This window comes from Martes martes (genome assembly GCF_963455335.1).
Source record: "Martes martes genome assembly, chromosome: 16".
In the NCBI taxonomy this organism is placed as follows: Eukaryota; Metazoa; Chordata; class Mammalia; order Carnivora; family Mustelidae; genus Martes; species Martes martes.
The window spans coordinates 42200231-42218311 of NC_137904.1; the positions used below are offsets into that span (position 1 = coordinate 42200231).

The 18081-nt window shown below is 58.1% G+C and overlaps 1 protein-coding gene across 2 annotated transcripts in view; it reads right to left on the reverse strand.

Moving 5' to 3' along the window:
* Window positions 1-18081, reverse strand: part of SRCIN1 (SRC kinase signaling inhibitor 1) — a gene marked incomplete at both ends in the record, with an annotated part of 62930 nt that overhangs the window by 15829 nt on the left and 29020 nt on the right. For both annotated transcript variants that reach the window (XM_080826761.1, XM_080826760.1), the window contains 9 exons: window positions 3804-3979; window positions 5127-5314; window positions 5632-5675; window positions 5930-6022; window positions 7115-8025; window positions 8537-8630; window positions 9042-9240; window positions 9821-10016; window positions 13632-13655. In XM_080826761.1, the coding sequence (XP_080682887.1) occupies window positions 3804-3979; window positions 5127-5314; window positions 5632-5675; window positions 5930-6022; window positions 7115-8025; window positions 8537-8630; window positions 9042-9240; window positions 9821-10016; window positions 13632-13655 (1925 nt within the window). The remainder of the gene's footprint in view (window positions 1-3803; window positions 3980-5126; window positions 5315-5631; window positions 5676-5929; window positions 6023-7114; window positions 8026-8536; window positions 8631-9041; window positions 9241-9820; window positions 10017-13631; window positions 13656-18081) is intronic.

Consider the following 18081-nt stretch of genomic DNA (forward strand, 5'->3'; position numbering starts at 1 on the left):
AAAGGGCCAATCCCGGGGGCTGCTCTTAATTTCCCTCCAGCCACATCCCCTGTCCTCATCCAGCTTGCTTCTGTTTAGAACTGTCCACAACTTCCCCAAGGTCCTTGTATGTGCTGCCCTCTCTGGGCCTTTATAACGCCATTTCCTCTGCCTAGAACACTCCATTCACACACACACACTCACACACAGGCACACATACATGCACGTGTGTGACTAAGACCCACTCCTCCCTCCGGTCTCAATGGGAACTGCTCCCCCACATCCTACACTTGAGGTTGGGGGTCTGCTTCCTGCCTCACAAACCCTCAGAGCTCTTGCAAGCTGGGCTGTGTAGCTCCTGGCAGGCAGGGACCATGTCTTCTGGATTCGTCTCCAAGTGCCAGCCCCTGGCCCGGTGCCTGGAGCAGAGTAGACGTCTGGTAAATAATTGTGGAATGAATGGGTAAGTGAAAGAAGGAACTGCTGCCCAGGTAGGTCATCTCAGTTCTGTGACGTGAGTCACTGACATTTCTGACCCACATGCAAGACTTTACACACATCCTTGTCACATCCCATCTGCTGGATTTCAGCTCAACAACCCAGGTGGGAACAATTTTTGAATCGTAGTTCTACCACCAGACAGATTTGCTCCCCCTCAAAGCGCTGTGTCACTAGCAAATCTTATCAGCATGCCTATACATCTTCATCCAACTAGTGGATGAAAAGACAGACCACACTGGAGCAAGAACAAGATCCTGTGACTCAGCACTGCCAACTGAAGCACTCCCTTGTGCTGAGCACTTACTGTATGCCAGGTGCCACGGGCAGCCCTCCACCTTCATTACCTTATTTAATTCTCACCAAAAATCCTGGGTATGGAAGCCATTATTACCTCCAGTTTACACACAGACAGGAGCTCAAACGCCAGACTACATTTCCCAGCCTCCCTTGTGCTTAGAAATGGCCACGGCTCAGGTCCAGCCAATGAGATGGGAGTTGAAGGGGGACATGCTGCCTCCAGGCTGTCCCATAAAAGCCTCCCACATAAGCTCCTCCATGCTCCTTTCCCCTTCCTGTGGGTTGAAAGCAATGACCCTGTGAATGGTCTCGGAAGGCCCATATTGAAGATGGCCAAACCTCTGGGTCCCTGAAGGACTCCATGGAGGAGGGTCATTCCACTAACCCACCCAGTACTGTTCCATGAGAAAAAAAAGATGTGTCCATTACTTTTGAACCATTATAGAATTTGTTATAGCGGTTACCCTAACACAATTATCTTTTGTATTAAAAAAAAAAAAAAAGAGTCTCAGGGAGATGAAGTGGGTTGTTGAAGGTTATACAACTACTTTGTGGCAAAGCAAAATCTTACTCATGTTGACTTATGCCATTGGATCATGCCATACCCATCCCTGTCCCGCCCAGCCCTTGCTCCGCCAGGCGGGAAAGAACCACTGATCTTCCCTGCTGTGTGTGTGGGATGGGCTGGCTCAGGGTGTGCCGGTTTTGTAAAATGGTCACTCCCTAACATCACTCTGTGGGGGAAGAGACCCTCATTTAAAGGAGGACTCAGGTAGGCCATCAGGAGGACACAACACTGCAACTCTCGGGCAGAAGTTGCGAGGTCCTCCTCAGGCTCAATTAGCACCTCGATTTTCTGATCATGAAACCTGCCAAAGTTTTGGGAGGGCTGATTTGGACAAGCTCTGCAAATGAGCCTCAGACTGGTCTAAGTTTAGACACCATTAGCAGAAAGTGGCTGGGCTTTCCCTGACCCAGGTTCAGTCCTGGAGGGGTGGAGAGCACCGGGTCAGGACAGAGCCAGCTCAATAATTCCTGGGGCTCAATAAAAAATGAATTTTGCCCCTAGTTAAAAAGTTATTAAGAATTTCAAGATAACAACAGCAGAGGATGGGGCCATGAGGAGTGTGGGGCTCTGTGTAGCTGTGTAGTTGGCGGGCCTACAAAGCCCATGCTGGCTTAGTCCAAGTTAGGCTCCAGAGGCCAGAAGGTCTCAAGTCAGCAGAGGGTACCCCTCAGGGTAATGTCTAGACAGAGCTCAAGTGCTTGGCTACAAAAACAGGTTAGAGAGCCACACTGAATGAAGCGTGGAATTGGCCCTACCTTCCAGCAAGATGCCGGGGCAAGAGGAAGGAACGGTGCAAAGCAGAGTAAGCGCAATCCTGTAGGTGCTACAACTAGAGTAGGGTAAGGATGGGCCTGCTGGTCAACCTAGTGTCCAGGGATGCTATGGGAGCTGGCAGGGAGGGCTCTCATAGCCAAGCCAGAGCCACCGCAGGGCTGATGTCCCCCCAAAAAGGCAAGAACCCCCTTCAAAGTTCACGGAGAATCCTACCCGAAGCAATGGATCGGCCTCCAAGCTCTCTCAAGTGAGCAGCTTGAGCAAGGGGTTTGATAACAGGACAGAGGGTAGGGAGTCTGTGTGCTCCTAGAGAACTGAGGCCCCCAGGAGGCAGAGGACCAGACGCTCCAATGAAAGAAGCTTAAATCTGTCCTTTCATCTCTTCTGCCTCTGTGCTTTTATATTTTCTTTTATTTTCCTTTAATGTCTCAGTAAAGTTCCCTTTAAAAATCCCAACCCAGCTCCTCTGTGCCAAGTGAAAAGGAGAGGCAAGGAGAGGACAGAAAAGTTGGGTAAATGGAATTCTCTGGGTGGGGTGGAGGGTGAGAGCTGCCAGTCTACTTGGAGATCTGACTGAGGTTGTCACAAGCTTTCACACCTGAAATGATGGGATGGCTGCTGCCAGCTTATTTCCAAATGAGATGGCCCCTTACTTCATCTCAGCCACAAGGGGTCGTGGGAATCTCGAAGTACACAGGCTGTGTGGACTCAAGACTGAGAAGTAGGGACCCTTCTCTAGGAGCCCCTTGCAAGCTGGGCTCCTCTGAAAAGCCTCTCCTGGCTCCCCAAGTCACTGGCCAGTAGAACCCAAGCAAGTTCTTTCCCTAGAAAGAACCGCAAAAATCTCCATACTGGGGACAGATAAGGGAGCTGAAACGCAGAGGAGGGCAGAAACTGCCCCGATCACATGGTCTCTCGATGCTGGAGCTAGACCTCGGGTCCCTTTGTGCCCTGGGCCACCAAGAGGGAGGCCAGAGAAAGGAGCAGACCCCAGTGACTGGCAAGAGAAGGCTGCTGTGGGGTGGGGGGTGCTCACTCAGTGGATGGACAGCAAAAGGCAGCTTCTCCCTTCCACAGTGCCAGACAATGGGATCTTGGCCAGACAGCCATTTGCTAAATTTGGATCAGAGGACTGTCTCCTGTTAACCCTTCCATGTCTAAGCATTTGGGAGCTGGGTGTTCTCCATTCCTCACTCTCTCTGAAAAAGCAAGAGCCTTGTTTCAGCAGCACCAGGACGGAAGGAAGGTTTTCCTTGGTGATGCCTGGTCTCAGAGATCAGGGAACTGGAGTGGTGGCAGTCGCCGCTACCCAAGGGTCACTCTGTACAGGTCATAGGGCAGAAGGAAAGCAGACAGAGGACAGAGTGGAATCCTGCAGCTGCCACATGAAAGTAAGGTCTCAGGTCAGGGAGAAGCCAGACTGTGGACCGTGAGGAAGCAAAAACAGGGCATCAAGCCAGAAAAAAAAAAGAAAGAAAGAAAGAAAGCAAAGAAATCAGGAATTGTGCCAGATGGTCAAAGGTTTGTGGGTCACAGAGAAATCAAGCCACAGAGGAGAAGGAAATCAGGCTTCAGACCAGACCAACGTCACCTGTGATTCAGAAGGAAGGGAGCTGCGCCTCCCAGGGAAACCAGGTTGCCGCCCAGGCCGCACCCCCAGCCCTCCCTCCTCCCCAAGCCTCACTTGAGCTGCTGGGTAATGAGCTCCTCGTCGTTGAGATAGCGCAGCCGCTCCTCCTCCACCAGGGTGCGCTGCCGCTGCAGCGGGTCCTCCTGCCGCCGCGCCGCCTCCGACACGCGCATGCTCAGCTCCGCCTCCGTGCCCTTCAGCAGCGCGCGCAGCGACTCCAGGTTTTGTAGCTGCGGGACGCAGAGGGACCGGTGGACAGGGGTGGGAGGGGATGGAGGTGCTCAGCAGGGGAAGAGCTGGGGGGAGGCGGGCAGAGGACAGCTCGATGCCGGGCGGGCTCCACAGAAGAAGCGGCCGCTGCGCTGCGGCCGTGAGCAGCCGTGAAAGGGTGGGACGGGGGAAGCAGAGGCCCAGGGCTAAATTCTGGGGAAGAATAGAGGCAGGAGAGCGGCACGGGGACAGTGGGGAGAAGTGCTAGCTACATTGGGGCATGCAGAACGTGCGGCTGCGTGGCTGTGGCCGTGAGCAGCAGCGAAGGGCTGTGATGGAAGAGGGCGGAGGACAAGGTTGCGGGCTAGGGAAATACAGAGGCAGGAGAACCGGGTGGGCATGTTTGGGGGGCAGGAGGTAGCCCTATGTAGGGCCGTGCTGACCGTGCGGCTGCATGGCTGTGGCTTCATCAAAGGCTCGAGCTTTGGGGTTTGATAGAGCTTCCGTGGCTGGCGCAAGATTAACTTAACGCTCGAACCCAGTTCTAAGGTCGAGTTGGGGCAATGACGGGGGTGGGTGAGATCTTACCCGCTGCCCAGATGGCAACTCTCTGCCCCCTCTCCAGCCTGTCTCTGCTCATTAGTCTCACCTGACGGGCCCCAAGGCCCTCTCGAGGAGCGGGCACAGCGATGCCAGGCTCCTGACTGGTGGGACCATCTGCCAGGCGGGGCAGAACGGGGAAGACTGTGCGGACTGGGTAAGGGGTAGTGGAGGGGACCTACGCGGAAGGCTTCTGCGCGAGAGGGGAGGGGAGAAAGAATGCTGGGCAGGAAGGAATTGGGACTGCCCTGAGGGATACTGACAGGTGGAGGGGGCTCAGTGGGGTGGACTGGGGCTCCAGGAGAACGTAATTATACGGGGAAGGGGAGGGAGAGAGCAGTGAGGGGAACAAGGGCGAGCGGTGATTCAGCGAGCGAGCGGGAGCTCAAGGCAGGGTAATGGGAGAAAGGGTTCGCAGAGGGCCTTGGCGAACCGCAAGGGATTCCAACGAGGGCTGGGGGATGGGACGAGACTTGTGGGGAGGAGGTTAGGCGCGAGTGGGTGGGGTCTATCGGGGAGGGGCTTGAAGGGATTGGGCACGGGGCGAGGCCCCGGAGCCGCCAGTACCTGGAGCTTTCGCAATTGCTGAAGTTGGCTGCGCAGGTCACTGGTGCTGTTCTGCAGGCCACGCAGGTGCAGCTGCATCTGCAAACGGCTGATGGCCGTGGGCTGCCCCGCAGGAGTGCTGCCGGCTGAGGGCGGGGGAGCGCCGGACACTGGGGTGGCCCCGCTGCTCCGGCTGCCGGACCCGCAGGCTGCAGACAGGGACCACAAGGATGGGAGAAAGGCAACAAACCTTGAGCCTGCAAGGGGCCAGGACAAGGTCCCTCCCACCCGTGATCCTCACAGTAGCCAGAGAAGCACGTGGCTCTGACTCCCTGCCCCAGCTCCTGGGTCAGCCCTTCTGTGGTGATCAAAGCACCAGGCAAAGCCATCTTGGGCTAAGGTCACTGCTCATTGATCCACTGAAGCCCAGGGATGTAGCTGATGGTTTAATTCCCACTTTGTGGATTAGGAATCTGAGGCTCAGAGAGGACAAGTACCTATGGGGGAGGGGCAAGGGGCCACTCACGTGCTGAGGGGGTGCCTGCTCCATTGGAGCCTTCGATCTTCTCACTGTGGCACAGGGAAAAGATGGCCATCAGAGGGTCCAGGCTGACCCCAGACCGTCAAAGCTGAGTGAGACTTTAATGTAATCTCCTCCAGTCCCCTGATGTCAGGATGGAGTCCCAGAGAAGGAAAAGGGCTCACCCAGAGTCACACACTGAGACACTGGCAGAGCTGGGCCCAGTGCTGCCGCCGCTGCCCACTTTCTCTTCCTCTTGCCCCAACCATAAGCCCTGGCAATGGTGCTGAAAGAAGAACCTTACCTAGGGGTCTCAGGCTCCGAGCCTCGTAGTAGGGCGCTCTGTACCAGGCCCGTGAGGCTGGCAATCTGCTTCTCCATGGCCTCCATGCGCTCCCTGGGGAGGATGGTGGCTTTGAGCAACCCCTTCTCTGGGCTTGGGGTCCCTCTTGCCCAGCCCCTCATTCTTAAGATTGATAATTAGAGGAAATACCATTCCCTCCCCAGCCAGCAGCACACAGACAATTCAAAGGGCCCCAATGCCAAAGGTTCAAGCCCACAGTCCCCCACCCAACATTGGTAAGGCCCCCTTCCATCTGACAGTCACCCCCTCTCTTGCCAGCCCCATCTCTCACTACTGGCTCCCTAATGGGCCCCACCCAGGCCTCTCTGTGCCTCTGCACATATTTTCCCCCTTCCTGGCCATGCCCTCCTCCCTACCTCTTCCCTGAAACCATTCCAGAGCCCCAGCAGCTTTAAGGAGTCCCTCCTCTCACACCACCTATACACCCTCCCAAGGGAAGTGCAAGTATTTTTTAGTGTGTCACCCCACTAGACAAGGCAGGAACCAGGTTTGCCCAATTCAGCATCCACAGTGCCCAGTGCCATGGCTGGCACACAGCCACAAAACAGCTGTGTGAATGTGAATTGCTTCTGCTCATCTCTCAGCAGCACTGCCTGAGGACAGAAGGGATAGGTCAATGCTCTGGGTACCCCCTCCAGCCCTGCACCCTTAGGGTGGAGCTGAATAATGCGCAAGGGTTCCCCAGCTTGGAGACTACCTAACGGAATGTGCCTCTCTCCCCGTCCCTATTTCTTAGCAGCACCCCCTCCCCAGTGGACTTCAGCCGACAGTGTGCTGGACAGCTCTCATGGCTGCAAACTGAGCAGGAAAAGCACTAGAATGCTGGTTTAGCCTCAATTTTAGTTGGGGAAACTGAGGTTCAGGGAACAGATGCAAACCCAGGTTTCCAGAGACCTTGTCTGGGGCCCTTTTATCTAACTCCCAGGTCTTGCAGAAGGAAGGAAAATGGCCTATTCATCTCTCCAGTGCCTTCCTGGCCACATCCAAATTATTCCAAGACTCCTCTGGGTCTACAAAGGACTCTGGGACCTCACAGTCCAGGACACAATCCTGCCACAGACTCTGCTGTGTCCCCTCTCTCCACCCCACCCCCAAGAGCTCTGAGGCCTCCTGAGTGTCCCTCACCTGGTCTCCGTGTCCTTGGCTGGCACCGGCGGCCCAAACCCAACCAGCGGGCGCTCCCCAGGCCCAGGGAAGAGCTCCGCAGGGGGAGCTCCGGCTGTCGAGGAGCCCCCGGTGCTGCGTGTTTTGCCTCCGGGGCTCTCTGCGAAGACCGACGAGGAGCCCGAGTCTTTGCGGAAAGACTGGCGCACTGGCGAGCCGCGGCTGGGCGGCCCGGAGTAGGGGCTGTGTGGAGGCTGGGGGCCTCCGGGGGGTGCCGCCACATCGGCCAGCTTCTGTGGCGACGAGGGCGGCAGGCGGAAGCCATAGCCGTCTCCGTAGAGCGGGCCACCGCCCGCCGCCTTGTACAGAGAGTCCTCCAGGTCGGACTGCAGCGCGGCGGCCGAATAGGTGCTGAGCGAGCGCACTGAGCCGCGCTTGTAGAGTCCGCTGGCCCCCGGGTAGGCGAACGGGTCACCGGCGGCCGCGGCCAGGCTCAGACGGCCCTCGTGGAGCAACCCGTAGGGGTCGGCGTAGAGACCCTCGCCCTTCACCAGCACCATGCCGCCCGCCTTGCCTGCCAGGTCCTCGTCCGGCTTCACATCGCGCCGCTCCAGGATGGCGCTGGGGCTAGGGCTGACGCCCTGGGCGGCTGGGGCACCCCCCAGCCGCTCGGCCGCGTGATGCACTGGACTGCCAGCATAGGAGGGCGGGCGCCCCCCGGCGTAGGAGAGGCGCGAGCGCGACGGCGAGCCCGACTGCAACCCCGAGGGGAGCCCGGACGGGAGCCCGGACGGGAGTCCCGACGGCAGCCCGGAGGGCAGCCCCGATGGCAGCCCCGGGGGCGGAGAGCTGGACGCCAGGTGCGGCGCCGGCGACAGGTTGTTGAGACGCCGTGTGGGCGATGACTCCCTCGAAGCATACACCATCTCTCTCTGTGCAGAAGACAGTCCCAGAACCCCACAGGGCTGGTCACAAAGGGGATCCCTTGCACCTTGCCTTAGGAGACAGCATCTTTCCCCCTGACACTTAAGAAGTTCCTTCTGTTCTCTGCCCTCCCTCGTTCCTGCTGTATTTGGGCCCCCTTCCCATCAGGGCTCCCAGCATGGAGGAAGAAGTGGCAGATGGAGAGGAACTAGAGGAGCAATCTGCGGCCCACCCTCTGGTGAGGGTTGGGGAAGCAAGAAGGGAAACACTGGTTCCTGACAGAGGCCCCCTACAATACCTAGAGGCCTCTTGGAAAAATCCTGAATGGAGAGGAGGGGGCATGGCTGATGAGGGGAAGGACCCTCATGTCCACAATTAGTGGAAGCCACCCTCTGCCTCAGCCTCTATGTTCCCTTCTCCAAAAACCGGCCCTGGTCCCTGTTGACAAGTAACTAGACTCTGTACTCCTGGACCCCTTCTGCCCAGCTTCCCCAGTGCCCTGGGGTTCCCCAGCCATACCCGGAGGTCCCCGTTGGTAAGATGTGAGCCAGGGAAAGCGGCGTAAAGAGGCTCCTTCCTATAGATCTTGATAATACTTCGGTCCTGGATGTCCCTGGGAGGGGGGAGGGGGGAGATGCAATGGGTCACCATCCCTCAGCCCCGCGATAAAGAGGGGTATCTACTACAGAAAGAGGGGTGGCAAGAGGGGCCAAGAGCCCCAACCTCTGCCTAACTTCTTGCTCAGTGCCTCAGACTGCCTGCCACCAACACACACTCCACAGCCTCCCCGCCCCCCGCCCCCCCCCCCCCGTCCACGTCCTCTGCCTCGTGCGCCCTTGGCAGGTTAGCTCAAGCCAAAAATGAGCCAGCAGGAGTAGATGATTTCGAGGGAAGGGGCTGGGGTGACGGAGGAGGAAGGAGAGGAGAAGGGCTGAGGCTGGGGAGGGAGAGACCCACGGAGTTGAGCGCCCCCCCCAGAGGAGGAGCCTGGGGAAGCCCACCCCTCCCCCGGGGCCACGCCCACCGGACGTCCTCCAGCTCGTAGAAGACGTTGCGAGCCTCGTCTTTGATGAGGATGGCGGTGTTGGGCGACTTGAGCATGCCCATGGTGAGCTTCTGCGGGAACATGTGCGCGATGAGCGCGTGCAGCGTGTCCAGGCTGCTGACCTCGTGCGTGATGTGCACGCGCCGAGTCTCCTCCCCGAACTGCAGGAACAGCACCCCTGCGAAGGACATGCCACCTTCGCTGTCAGAGCCGCCGCCGCCACCGCCCCTGCCGCCACCACGCCGGCCGGGAGAGCGAGGGGGGCCTTCGGGAGCCGCGCTGCTCGTGCAGAGGCAGGGTCTCAGGCCCGACGCGGGGCCGGAGTGCAGGTGCACCCATGCACTCCTCATGCTGCCGTCCCCGCAAGGCGCCTCCTCAACCCCAGGCAGGTGGCAGCCTGGCCGAGGGAATGGAACTGGGGGCAGGAGCAGGTACGGCAGAAACAGAGGGAGCCGTTGCTTAGAAGGATGAAGGAAAGGGGGTGCTGCCGAAAGGGGTGAGGGAGAGAGGAGGCTGGGAGAGAAAAGGACAGGGCAGGGGCTGCTGCGGGAGGGAAGAGGTGGGAGAGTAGCTGAGGAGGGAGAGGCACCTAGGGGAGGAGACTGCCGAGGGGCAGGGAGGTGGGAATGCGGCGCAGGGAGCCAGGGGGTTTGGTTAAGGAGAGCTGGAGTAGTGAAGGGGGTGAAGAGGGTTCTAGGGTGAGCAGAGCGCAGGGAGGAGCCAGAGGCTGGGAGGAGGGTGGGCGGGGCTAGCGGTACCTGGCGAGCGCAGCTTGGTCTGGCTGGCGGAGCGGGAGAGGGGCAGGCTCTGTCGGAAGCGGTTCATCCTACTGAAGCCCAGGGGCAGCTCCGCCTCCGACATGGTCTCCAGCGACTCAGCCGAGGCGTATGACAGCTTGGCTGCCTGGTCTGCCAGCCCGGGCTGGGCTCCCTGAGTGTGGCGCGAGCTGCGGGTCTGCAGGGGCAGGGGTCAAACATGAGCCCCTTTGCTCTGCCAGTTCCCCCATCCAGGCCCAGGAAGCCCCTGCCAGCCAGTGACACACACAAGGGTCTCCTGCATTCCAGACTCGCTGTGTGGCTACAGGAGAGTTCCCCAACCCCTTAGGGTCTTGGCCTCCCTGGGACACCCAGCAGGTAACAAGTGGGCAAAGGGCTCAGGCACCCTGGGAAGCCAGACAAGAAACCATCTGAGCGGGAGCCAGGGCACGCCTGCTATTTTAAGCTTCCAGAGAACAACAACAACACAAATTTGTCACTGAGGTGAGCAGCAGAATCGTTGAGCAAATTGGGGCATTAGTTCCAGACATTAATTAAGCGGCGGGTGTGTGAGCGGCGAATTTATCCTTCGTGGAGTTCAGAGGGTTGGGTGGGGGCAGGAAGCAGGGCCCAGGGAGGAAGCAAAGAGAACTAGGGGCCCCAGGATCCCAGCTCTGGGAGGTATGGGCCCTCAGAGAGGAGCACTGTATCCTTGACTTAGGGTGCCTGGGAGAATCATCCCGAAGCTAGTTTCAAACAGACTCTGCCTACTACATGCAATGCACATGCTAAGCCTGATATGATCCACATGAACACAGAGCATATGTGCCTGACCTCAGCCCCTCCCTGCAAGGCACATGCTGCCACCCAGCCAACCATCCTGGTTTGTCTTCTAGAAAGGCCTCCCCCCCGTACCCAGCATGGCAGCCCCTTCATGTGGCCCTGAAGCTACAGCTGAGGGTGGTATCCGGCTGGGGCTAGGGAAGGGTATCACCCAGTGACTGCTCCCTGCCCCAGGGACACCCTGATCACTCTCTCCTTGAGGGAGGGGTTGCCATGATTTTGGTTACACTTTATGAACTACTTTTGGCTGAAGACCGGGGCTGTCACCCAGGGCCATGGTTCCTGCCATTCTGCCCCAGTCCCTTCCCTCAATCCCAGGTACTGTCAGCAACTCTTTTATTCAAGGGAGAAGATAATAAGTCAGATCTGTGTTATGGACATTCCATGTTATGTACAACAGATACATGTATGGATTATATATACATATGTTATCAAGAAAAAAAAATTGTGTTGCTCAGCCATACTTTTCTATAAAACAAGTTGCCTGTTTTTAACAACAAATCACTCAAAACTATTAACCTTGGTTAAGTCGGGGTTGAGACAGCGTTTTCTCTTTTATACATTTCTCTGCTGGGTGAATTTTGCACAATCAGAATATATCACTTCTATAGTTAAAAAAATAAAAAGTATCTCTATAAAGGAGTCATTTATTCTCCTCCGCTCCCTCGTTCCCCAAATCCTGATTAGCCCCTAATTAATCTCCATCTTCATACTAACTCAATTTAATGTTCCAATTGGGTTAGCACTCTGGAAAAGAGAGAGTGTCTTCCACTGATGGGCAATGTGCCCAGCTGTCCCCAGTGTGGTCTCAAAGGCTTGGGGATGCAGAAAGTCAGGTTTGGAGACATTGGGGGGCGTCCAGTCTCAAGTACAATGCCTTGACCAGTGAGGGGGTTTGGGTCTGGGGAGGAAGGAGACAGCGTAGGAACGAGGTGCACATGGGGGGTGCCTGTGCCCAGACTTTGGACCCTGTAGCTCAGCTCTAGGCTGATCACCAGTGCCAGCCTCTGTCACCTTCAGCCCTGGAGCAGTGAGGGGAACCAGGTCTGGTGTGGTGGTCAATGAGGTTGCCAGGCAACCAGAAAGCCAGCCGTTGCCAGGCTGATGAAGAGCTACAGAATTCTGGCAGAACGAGGCAGCTAGCCAGGAACGAAGATGGTGGCCACAGTGCCGGGGGACACAAGTGAAATGCCAGGAAGAAGATGGAACAGGGACCAGAAGGGTGTGGGAGCAAGGAGCCTTGGGGCTGCTGACTGCAGAGAAGGTAAGACCCTGTCCAGGCCACCCCGGGGAGAAGAGATGCCCACATTCCCTGTCCCCTGCTTGTTCTGCTCTCCATCCTGGTCCTCTGCGCACCTTGCTATTCTCACAGCCTTTGTAGAAAATCCTCTTGAGAAGAGAGAAAGCCCATTAGCACTTCTCTCCAGTCCTGGGCTGAGTCAACAGGGCAGAGAAAAGTGAGACACCTAGGACTTCTTGTCTACGAGCGAGATGGCAAGAGAATAAAACAGTAATTCAAGCAGAGCTCTCCAAAGCTAGGAGGTAGCTGCTGGGGAGGCAGGGCAGAATTCCAGCAAGGAGCCTATGGCTCCCGCCAGAGATCAGGCAGAGAGAGCCTTGAGTGGGGACAGTCAGGTGAGGATCTGAGGTCCCCGAAGGCTGTCCGTAGAATGCGACAGAATCACTTGGGAGCTTTTGAAAAACATTCTTTCCAGGGCCCCACATTCACTGAATCCAAATCTCTGGGGATTGGGGCCTGGGGTTCAAGATTTCTGACAATTTCCCAAGGTGATTCTGATTTGGGAATCAAGTCAGTGTCTGTGATTCTAACACAGTCTGAAGGAGGCTGCGGGGTAAGGCTCGCCATGAGCCAGGCACTGTGTTTAGGACGTGCAGTATCTCATCTCTTCTATGTTTACAACAACTCTGTGAGGCAGACATTGTTGTTCCATTTTACAGAGGAGAAACTGAGGCCCAGGGGATCATACCATTTACCCCAGATCCCCCAGCGAGTTAGCAGCAGATTTGGAATTCACCACCAGGCTCTCGGGCCCATGCACTGAGCTGTTACATCCTAATGCTTCCTCCAAAAATGTTGTGTGCCTGACATCCTGAGTCTATGATTCCGTAATTTCTCTGATGCACGGACTTCTCTCTGGGGCCATGTTCACGGATAAGATGCTTGGAGCAGGGTGACACCTCGGGAGCTGGCGATGGATGCCTCCCACCCCCAACACAAAGGCTGGGAGTCGGAGGGCCGGAGACTCTGGGACACAAGCGGGAGCCTAATTTGGTTCCTTTCTGGGCCTGGGTGCCAGAGACGGCAGAGGAGGCACTTGAGGGTGCTCCCCCAGGAATCAGCTGGATGCCCTCGGACGGGGAAGAGAGCTCCCCAGCTGTGGATTGTTCAAACTGTCCCTAGAAGGCAGGCAGGGGCTCATCCCTGAGCTTAGCCCTCCACTTGGGCAGCAGGTTTGGAGTTCAGGGCTGTGAGTCTCTTGCCTGGCACTGACCAGCTCCCCGCAGTGCCAAGTAGGAAAGGGATGAGGGGCCGAGCAGAGTCATAAGACCTCCCTGGCAGATGAAGGCTGAGTCCAGAGAAGAGGCCCTCAACCAGATCATGGGGTTCAGGTCCCTGTCTCAGAGCCAGCAGCCTCTCGGTGTGGGGGGGTGTAAATGTCAGGCAGCCTCCCTCATTCCCAAATGCACCCCACCCCGCAGTGTGGGAAAGCCACGCTAAGTACTCCCAGCCCAGATCCCCAGCAGGGGTGGCCCAAACTCCCACTCTGGATCCCTGGCAAGTGAGCTCAGACTCTCTCAAAGCAGCAGCCACAGCCTGCAGCCCCAAAGCCCGCCGCCCCCACCGGAAGGTCCCGTGCAGGCGCACACCCCTGGGCAAAGCGTGTGCAGGGAGGGCCCAGGGCAGGAGAGCACATGCACTTGTCACGGAAGCAGAGGCACACACACTGACCTTGAAACTCCAGTAGTTTGGCTGCTGATGGAAATAAGAGAAGACATGGTTATGCGGGGGGCTGGGTGGGGAGAGCAGGGGCGAAGGTGGGTTAGAGACCCTCTGAGCTCAGCCCTGGGACCAGGGCCCTCTGCCCTCCCAGGAATAGGAAAGAAGCAGTGCCTGGTACACCCCGTTCTCTACCGAGTCCCAGGCCAGCCCTGGGCAGGCTCCAGACTCGCTGGCAGGGACAAGGGAGAGCCCTTCCAGATGTTCACAAGTCACACATCCTAGTCACGTAACTTGGAGAATCACAGGTAGGAAAGGTGCCCAAGACCATGACATAGGGAACTCAGCAGACACTGGCAGAGATGAACTGGAGCTGTGGGGTCAGAGAAGGGGCATCTGGTGGTGACGGGCCAGGGGAAATTTCCTGGAAGAGGTGACATTTGAGCTGGGTCCTGAAAAATGAGCTGCTGGGGATTGGGAGGAAAGGCATGTTGAGCAGAGGGATGGTATGGGCAAATGCCCTGGGGCAGGTGAGTAGAGAGTGCGTTGAGGGAATAGTCACTGGTCCAATCTGGCTGGGGTACAGGGTCTGGGAAAGTAGCAGAGTGGGCCACAAAGAGGGGCTGGGGGCAGCTGGGTGGGCTGCGGTAGACAGGCAGAAAGCATCTGAGTGAAGCACAGTGGGGTCAGTTCTGGAGTCCAGGGTGGGGCTGGTAGGGCAGGGAGTGGAAGAGGGAGGCTGGTAGCCAAGGCCAGGGCAGGAGGTCTGTGTACCGCAATGGCCCAGCATTACAGAGTGAAGGGGACAGGTACCAGTCACTTCACAGTGCTGGGCAATGAATGGGGAGCCAGCACAAGCAAGAGGAGTTGTAGGGACTAGGAGTGTGGGCAATGTCCTAGAGCCAGCTAGAGAGAGAGGAAGACTTCCTGTCGCCCTAGAGTAGGGGACGTCAGGTGCCTCCTCATTCACCATAACCTAGGGTTACCCTGTCTTCCCTAGAGACCAGAAGGCCCTTGCAGATGGCTAAGGACAAGGAAGGGAGCCCAGAGGCTGGGCTGGTTCTTGGCAAAGCTGTGGGCACCCTGCTGACCGGTGCCAGTCTCAGCAGGAAGACAGAGGCCGCAGATGGCCTGGCACTGGGGTGCCTGGCACAAGCAGACAGAATGCCCAGGCCTCAGAGCCACTGGCAGAGAAGAGGGACCCTGAGGGTCCCTGACAGGGAAAGGACATCACAGAGGGGTGTCCTTGGCCACCTGAACACTTTTGTGGCAGAGAGGAGTTGGACAGGGGTGGAGTTGAGGGGCCCTGCTGGGATGGAGGGTTTACCTGAGTTAGACCTGTAGGGTGGGGTGATGCCAGGCTTGGGCTGGGGTGGAGATGTTCACTTACCAGCGCCATCCCCATCCGAGTCTCAATTCCGACCTCTCCCCCACCCCCCTGCGCTAGCATTGGCTTCAAGGGACACAAAAGATAGTCACATGCCAGGCAAGGGAAGGGGGCAGCAACATCTGTGCCCCGGCCAGTGCCTAGAACAATCTCTGGACACATGCCACCCCCATGGGTATCAGGGGATGCCCACGGGGGCTGAAGGGAGGGCAGGCAAGAGGCTGGAGTCGCAGGCCCTCACCATAGCTGCCTGTGGCCTTGGGAAGGGGAGGGGTAGCAGGGGGAGTGGACACACCTGGGGCAGACAGAGCCAGGCAGAGGGCACAGAAGGTTTATGCTGACAGTCCTGTCTGCAGGCCCGGCAGTGATGGACGGCTCTGCAGAGAAGGCCGCCGTCCCTCACCTACTACCACCATTATACCGTGTACACACCGGCACCCCCCGCCACCAGTGCCCCGGAACACACAGGCCCCACGCCAAGCCGAGCACAGACTCTCAGACATCCTCAGAGAAGGACATGGCCAGAGGTACTGCCCAGAGCAACCAAGACACACAAAGGGACACAAGCACTTGGAAAGAAGCCCTCCATGGTCAGAAACCACCCCGGAAGCTCAGAGACGAGATTTTCATACAGAGAGCAGCCCTGCTCGTGCACAAACATGCACCGCCCCCCACCCCAGCCCCTGACTTGCTCACATACACTCCGACTCCACTCACAGAAACACAGGTACCATTTACACCCCTGTCAGTCTCCCCCAGAGTCACAGAAATGCACAGAGACATGGATACCATTCACACATATGTACACACACACACACACACACACACATCCAGCTGCAGAAACACACAAAACAGTACCCACATAGTATACACACAGAGAGAAAGTCTCATCCCTCGTCCCCTCCACTAGCCGGGTCACAGTGCCTCTGGCCATCTCAGCGACTGTCCCATGCCGATGATACCCCAGACATCAGGCGTTAGGTAGGTTCACTCCTGATTCAAGAGGCAGAAGATCCCCCACCCCCACCCAGCCCCCAGGGTCAACACATAGGACTCAGGATATGTGGATGGCTGAAGCCACCTTGGGCCTCTCGGGGCCTGGTCACAGTCACGCTGGCCGTGCCCTGAGCCTGGGCCTGCCTCAGACTCCTGAGGCTGGGCAGTCAGCCCGGGACAGGAGGGATCACTAGCCGGAGACAGGGGAGAGGACTGGGTAGCCTCAGGGCCACAGGAAAGCCAGGCACCCTCCCCTAGAGGGTAACAGTGGGAGAGTCGCAGCATTTGTGCTTGGCAAAGTGGGGTGAGCCTGAGATTGGACTTTGGAGACTTTGGGCTCCGGCCCATAGAGCACACTGAGTAGATGCTAGCACCCTCTGCCTCTCTGGAAAGTGGGAGGAAAGATTCCCACCAGGAATGAGACACATAGTCTCCTGGCAACTCAGTGTCCTTGTGAGAGAGGGACGGGGCGGGGGGGGGGCGGACGGGACGACAGTGGGAGAAGTCATTAGGAATATCGTCCAGCCTCTGTCCCTGTCTCTTTCCAGGGGACAGCCTGAGCTCACTGAGAGCAGAGGGCTCCTCCCAGTTTGCTAAGATGAGATTGTCCCCATCCAACCTCCTCACCCTTGACCCGGTGGTCTGTTCCTCCTGGGTACCTAACGCAATGCCCGGGTATGTAGTAGGCCCTCAACAAATATTTGATCGTGAACCAATGCGAAGGACATAGGACCAGCCCACAGGAGGAGGGGGTTTGTCTCTAAATACTTTTGTCTGGCTCCGGTCCTGTCATCTCCTGGCACCCAGCACCGCTCAGCCTTCTGGGCCTTTTCCCTGGGAGTTTCCCAGCACCAGGAACCCCCTGGAAGGAGGGGAAAGGGCAAGAAGGGCCCAAGAGAGGTCTGGCCCCTGACTCCCCCCACAAACACCTCCAGTACCCCCCCATACTCAAAGAGGGGTCTCCCCTTCCCAGAGGACAGTGGGAAGGTAGAAAAAAGGTTTGAATGGGAGAGCCCTTGCCAAGAGTAATCACTTGTAGGAAAGAATCTTCCAGGGGCTGGGGGCAAAATGAGAGGTGTTCTAAAGGACTTGATGTGGAAGCCAACCATTCACTCTCTAGGAGCCAGGCTTTCAGAAATGAGGGAGGGGGAGCTTCTCGGAGACCCAAGAAAGCAAGGCCAAGGAGTCCTCAAACTCCCTAGTGAGAAAAGGAAATAGCTTCTTGCCTTTGCAGGCTGAGGAGTTAACCCCCGCCCTTCCCCACCCTAAGTGCCCTTAGTGGGGTTCTCCCCGCCCCGGCAGCTGATCCTTTTCTCCCAGGGGCGAGCCCTGGGAGGGGCGGGGCCGTGCCCCCGGGGAATCGCAGCGCAGTCCGCCGAGGTCTCTCCCCTCCTCGGGCAGGCGTCCCCAGTAGGCTAGGTGAATGGCGTGACCCCTCCTTGACCCCGAGCCCCGAAGACGCATCCTCCAGGGAGGGAGGACAACCGAATGGGTCCCCCCTCCGGCTCCTGAATCCCCTAGCTCCGCACGCACCGGCGCACACACCCACCTCTCAACTCCTGTGAACACACGTCTCCGTAAACAGCCTCCCCCTAGGCTGGGGCTACCTAACGTGCCCCCGCGTGGCCCGCCTCCCACCTCGACGCACACGCACGACCCTCCCCCCAGGGGTGTCCAGCGACACCCTCCCCTCCTACCCTTCCCCAGTGCAGAGAGTGTGGCGGGAAGGAGGGCTCTGCGGGATCCGCGCGGCCCCGGGGGCAAGGGCGCACCCCAGGAAGGTCATGACTTTCCGAGGTTGGGGGAGGGGGCGCCCTCCGCATTGAGGGGGGGCGGCCCACGCGGAAGGCAGCGAACGCGGTGGGGGAGGGGAGGGGGCGTTTCTCAGGGACTAGGAACCGCAACGGCCTGCGTGCCTCCCACCCCCGGGCCGCCCCCCCGGAGCCGCGGAGCTGGCCCCATCTCTGTGCCCCGCCGGCCGCGGAACCCTAGGCTGCAGCCCCGGCCCCCGCAGCCGCTCCTCCTTACCTGCGGCCACAGGTGTAAGCGCGGGGCCCCCAGCCCCGGGTCCCGAGTCGG